We start from the raw sequence: 4,953 nt of genomic DNA on the forward strand, positions 1-4,953 counted from the left end.
GAGACTTCAAAGAAGAAGGGTACTCCTACTCGTACAGTGTCATGCACAGCAGACAAGGACGGCAAGTGGCGGGCGACCTGGCAGCGGCTGCCGCTAAAATCAATTGTTCAGCAAGGGTGGTAGCTGGAGTATTAGATATCCATAAGTTGGGAGGTCAACACAACACAGCAACCGATTGATTATTCTGACCAAATAAACGGACCCCTCACTGATCTTGGCCATGGAAGTCTCTTCCAGAATCGCCAAAGTCCAACTCAGAACCGGTCACCCCGTGCAGTGCAGATACACGCGCATGTACTAACTGCAATTGCAATTGCAATTGCACGGTGTGGACAGCGAAGAAGACGCACGCACGCACGGACGCAGAAGGTCAATGAAACACGACCAATTGGTCTCATATACTGGTTATTAATAACTGATGAACAAATCCTCTTTTACATGGCCGATCTCGTCGTCGTGGCTCGGCTAGCTAGCTGTATGCAACGTGCCAAGCACCCACCGGATCCGACCCGACCCACAGCGCTTGGTTGACATTGTACAGTGGCAGCTGGGGGAGGAAGACGACTGATGGAGATGGAGCTGGGATCGGGAGTAGCCGCGCGCACGACACGAACGAACTGCTCATGGCCTGCAGTGCAAGAACACCTCTCTCTTTCTCTGTATATACGATTCTCTCTCTAGCACTGCCTACTACTAGTATGTTTATTATGTATATTTACACGCAAGATCTCCAGATCCTGCCCTCCAGGGAGATGACGATGACCGACACGTCGTCGTGGTACCGCCGGCGGTCGCCCTGCGGGATCTCGATCAGCTCGTGAAAGTCCATCCCTGCACCAACACCACCAACAACAAGCACGCCATGTGAGATGAGAAAGGTGTCCAATCCATTGACTGACTGAAGCTCAAGAGCTCAGCTGGATCATCTAGGAGTATGTACAGTTCGTACCTGCTTTGTTGGCTGCTCGGAAGAGGACCTCCTCGACGAGGTGCTGGGCGGGGTCGCCCTCGGGGGTCGTGGCGATGAACATCTCCACCTGCGCCACCGCCTCCTCGTTGGTGAAGTACTGGTAGAGCCCGTCGGAGGACAGGATGAGGAACCTGTCCCTCGTGCTCAGCCTGTGGTGGAAAAGGGAAGGGTTGCAGGTGATGTATGGCGACGACCCGACGTAGTCGATCCGGAACATCTCCAGCAGCGCGTCGTTCCATTTCGGCTGTCGAAACAAAAAAAAAATCAACAACAACCGTTAGCACGACACAAAGGATGACGAAATTTCCATTCGCTCGAAAGTCGAACCATGCAAACATTTTCAAAAGTTTAAATGTTTTATAAAGTTCGATGAGGAATGCATGGTCGACTCCCATGCGAGCGATGAGTGCTGCGCATCGAAACAAAACAGGATTCATGTTTGCCTGCCTAACTCTCAGAGTTGTTCTTATGCTGAAAGAATATGATTGTTCACTTCAGGTCCAAGAAAGGGACTCCCTCCCCTCTTGGCCCGTCCACCAGCAAGATCGAGTGAACCACGACCGATTGCGCAGCTGACAATAGAGAATAATTTCTACGAGAGAACCGACAACACTTTCACATGGCCGGAGGCGTTTTCTTCCAAAGAGAAAAACAGCAACGTGCCTTCCTTGGAAGCCACTCAAGTCGCATGCTGGCTTCCCGGCCACATTTCAGTAGTACTGCACACACAAATTCGTCATTCCTTGCACTTGGACACAATCGTTTTCTCTCTAGGAGAGCAGAGCAGCGGCTTCTCCTACAATCGTTCGACCTGGCTGTGGCCTGTGGCTGGCTGTACACGCGGTGACCAGAGAACTGAGCTTTGAAAAATTCCTCCGGCCAAAGTTAGTCTATGGTGTCCATGTCAACAGGGTCAGTTCAGCTAGGATGGTCGTATTTCCCGTCCCAAAAGAGGTTTCAATTGACAGGGGATTCGTTTTATTCATTTTCAAACTTTGGACCGCCTGGTTCAGATTTTGTTTCCACTTTTTTCAGACCTTTGCTTAGTCATGACTTTAAGTTATGTGTTGACCGAAAGTGTCGGCAAAATATTTTGCTGATCAATCTCTGTGATCTCTCAGCATTTGACATGTCAGTTTCAAGTAAGAGATTTCATTGAATTTCTTAGGTTAGGACACATGACTAGTCGTGTCATCCAGCAATCACACGCTACTTCCAGAAAGATCCACGTCTGTGGAACAGTTGTTTGTTCATCAACAGGTTGCAAACTCAACCAATTGCAGAGCATGATCATAATCACTCAAGGAATGCAAAACTGGCATGATCGAACATGAGCTCACCTGTTTCAAGAAACCGGCGCCGAACGCTCTGGTCACCTTGAGCGAGCCCTTCACGCGGTCCTTGGAGATCGCCGACGGATCATCGGGGTGCTCGTTTCGTATTCTGCGAACCTCCTGCATTGATCAACACAGATGAACGTCATCAGACCGAGAACAGACACTCAGTTTTTGAAGCCTGGATCGTGTTGGTGTGGGCCAATTAAATCACCTCCGGCATGGAGGTGCTATGATCCGAGGTGAGCTGCACGGCGGACAGGCACGGCGACAAGCCGTCGAAGGAGCCCTCGCTGATGTGCTCGAGATCGACGCTGTCCATTGTCGCCAAGACAGCCCGGCTGTCGCCCACGCCCATCACGTACATGTCCTCCCCTTTCATGAGCATGGAGAGGACGCAGGAGCCCATGAGCGCGAGCTCCGGGAACTCGCCCACCATCTTGTCGGCGATGCCCAGGTACGCGTCCTCTGTCTTGCGGAGCGCGCGCGCCAGCGCCTTGAGCACGGCGATGTGGTCGTTCTCGCCGTTGCTCCGAGGAGGAGGAGGAGGCTGCGTTGGCGGCTTCAGGCTGGAGCAGTCGCGCTCCCACTCGCACCTCCACTGCCGCTGGTCGTTGTCGTCGACGCTGCCGCTGCCGCTGCGCGGGGGCCTGGAGCGGCGGGCTCGGCGCCGGCGGGTGCACTGGTCCTGGTGGTCGGGGGCCGTGGTGCTGGGCGCTGAGCCTGGCTGATCCTCTTGGGACTGCTCCCAGAGCAGGCCGCGGAGCTCGCGGTGCACGGCGGCGTAGAGGTTGGAGACGAGGAAGTCGGTGGCGTCGGGGCCGTTGAAGCCGTCGTAGATGCCGACGAACACCCAGCCGCGCTCCTCCGACACGACGACGTGGACGCGGTCCTCGCCGGCCTTGCCCTGCGCCCACTGCAGCCCATTGGAGTCCCCGCCACAGGCAGCGACGGCCGCCGCGGCGTCGGGCGAGCCGAGATCCGGGTGACCCTGGAACCGGTCGGTGCGGGCGAGCAGCGCGCGCGTGAAGTCGCGGATGCGGCGGCCGCCGTGGGACAGGCTCCGGCGCATCGCGGGGACAGCTCCCCCGCCGCCCCCGCCCATCCTGCCCGAGGAGACGGCGCCGGGGAGCGGGCCGGAGAGGAGCGCGGCGTCGAGGGGACCGGAGAGGAAGCCCCGCTCGATGGGCCCGGAGAGGAACCCGCCGGAGAAGGGCGCGGAGGAGATGGGTCCCGACGGGAAGCGCGGGACCGGCTGCAGCGGGACGGCGGCGAAGGACTCGGAGCTCTCGAATCCCGAGGAGGCGGTGGAGTCGTCGGGCAGCAGGAGGAGCGCGGAGGTGGAGAGCGGGGTGGAGACGTTGGCGGAGAGGGCGGCGCCAGAGATGGCACGGAACGTGGTGGCCTCCTCGGCCGCCGCCTTGGCGTCGGGCACGAGCAGGTCGCCGTCGTCGGCCGCGGCGGGGTAGTAGCAGTGGGGCGGGGGCAGCTTGTCGGGGCGGACGTAGCAGAAGGAGTGGCCGAGCCCCTCGTCGTAGGCCGGGTCGGAGGGGAGCGCGGCCGGCGCGACGTGGCGGCGGCGGGTCTTGGCGGCGGCGACAGCCCCGCCGGCGCAGCAGAAGCAGGCGAGGGAATTGCCCATGGATGCGGAGGTGAGGCTCGGCTCGGCTCAGAGGGGAGGCGGAGGAAGGGAGGCGGAGCGAGGGATTATAATGCGGGGAGCATCGGCGGAGGTGAGAGTTGACTTGTGGAGCTGGGAGTGGGTGTGGGGTTGAAATGCCGGAATATTTTAATGAGCCGTCCGTGGGCCCCGGCCCGGAGCCCGCGGGTGGTGGCTTCCCGTTCCCGTTCCGCCTCCCCCTCCCCCTCTAGCCGTTGACTCCTGTGTGTGGCGTCGCGTCTACTCTGTGGGTGAGTGCGGAAACCTGATGGATGGATGGGTGATGGCGGACCTTCTGCGGCCCGGCCCGCGCGGCGGGTGACGGGAGCGCACGCAGTTTTGGTGGTTGGTGGTGGGTTCACGTGGGAGGGAGCGTGCGTGCGTGCGGCGCCGCTTGCAAATGCAAGTCAGAGGGGTGGGTGGATTGGATTGGATTGCTCTCCGGAAGAGGACGAGATGGGCTGGGCCTGGATCGGGGGTGCCTTTGATCCAATGCTACCATTGACTTTCTCTTCCATGCTTTGCCTTTGCACTTCTCAAAAAAAAAAAAAAAAAAAACTAGATTTGCCTTTGCGTGATCTAGCGCGGCTCCTCCGTGGACCGGACGGATCTAGACGCGGGCTCCCGCTTTCCGTGTTCGGGAGCGATGTTGCTACCACTACACACTGTGGCTCCGTTCGTTTGGAACACAAACACAAGAGCGTTTGGAGGGTCCTGCACTCGTGCTGTGTGGGCAAGGCAGCAAGTGGCCGTGTCGACGTCGTCAACGAAGCAGCTCCGCCTTTTTCCCAAAGCGGGGGAAAACGTCAACGAGCGCTGCCAGCTCTGCAGGTCAGCTATAGCAGCTAGTAGTATTTAGCAGGCAGATTCCCGTTCTGCAACTCCAGCTCCAGGGCATCCGATCCCATCCCATCCCATCCCGTCCAACTCAGCCGCTTGGCGGACGGACGCCCTTGTCGTTGTAGTAGTATTCCTTGTTCCTCTCTGCA

General features: G+C 58.4%; 1 protein-coding gene across 1 annotated transcript; it reads right to left on the reverse strand.

Annotated features, from left to right (window-relative positions):
* Positions 1 to 370: 370 nt before the first annotated feature.
* LOC123453044 (protein phosphatase 2C 35-like) lies at positions 371 to 4,048 on the reverse strand. The gene is made up of 4 exons (XM_045129805.1): positions 2,519 to 4,048; positions 2,311 to 2,424; positions 950 to 1,214; positions 371 to 831 (listed from the first exon to the last, which is right to left on the reverse strand). Exons 1-4 carry the CDS (start codon positions 3,944 to 3,946, stop codon positions 716 to 718), a joined length of 1,923 nt encoding a protein of 640 aa, XP_044985740.1. The 5' UTR covers positions 3,947 to 4,048; the 3' UTR covers positions 371 to 715.
* Between the last annotated feature and the right edge of the window lie 905 nt (positions 4,049 to 4,953).

The sequence above is a fragment of the Hordeum vulgare genome, chromosome 5H (genome assembly GCF_904849725.1).
Source record: "Hordeum vulgare subsp. vulgare chromosome 5H, MorexV3_pseudomolecules_assembly, whole genome shotgun sequence".
Taxonomy (NCBI): Eukaryota; Viridiplantae; Streptophyta; class Magnoliopsida; order Poales; family Poaceae; genus Hordeum; species Hordeum vulgare.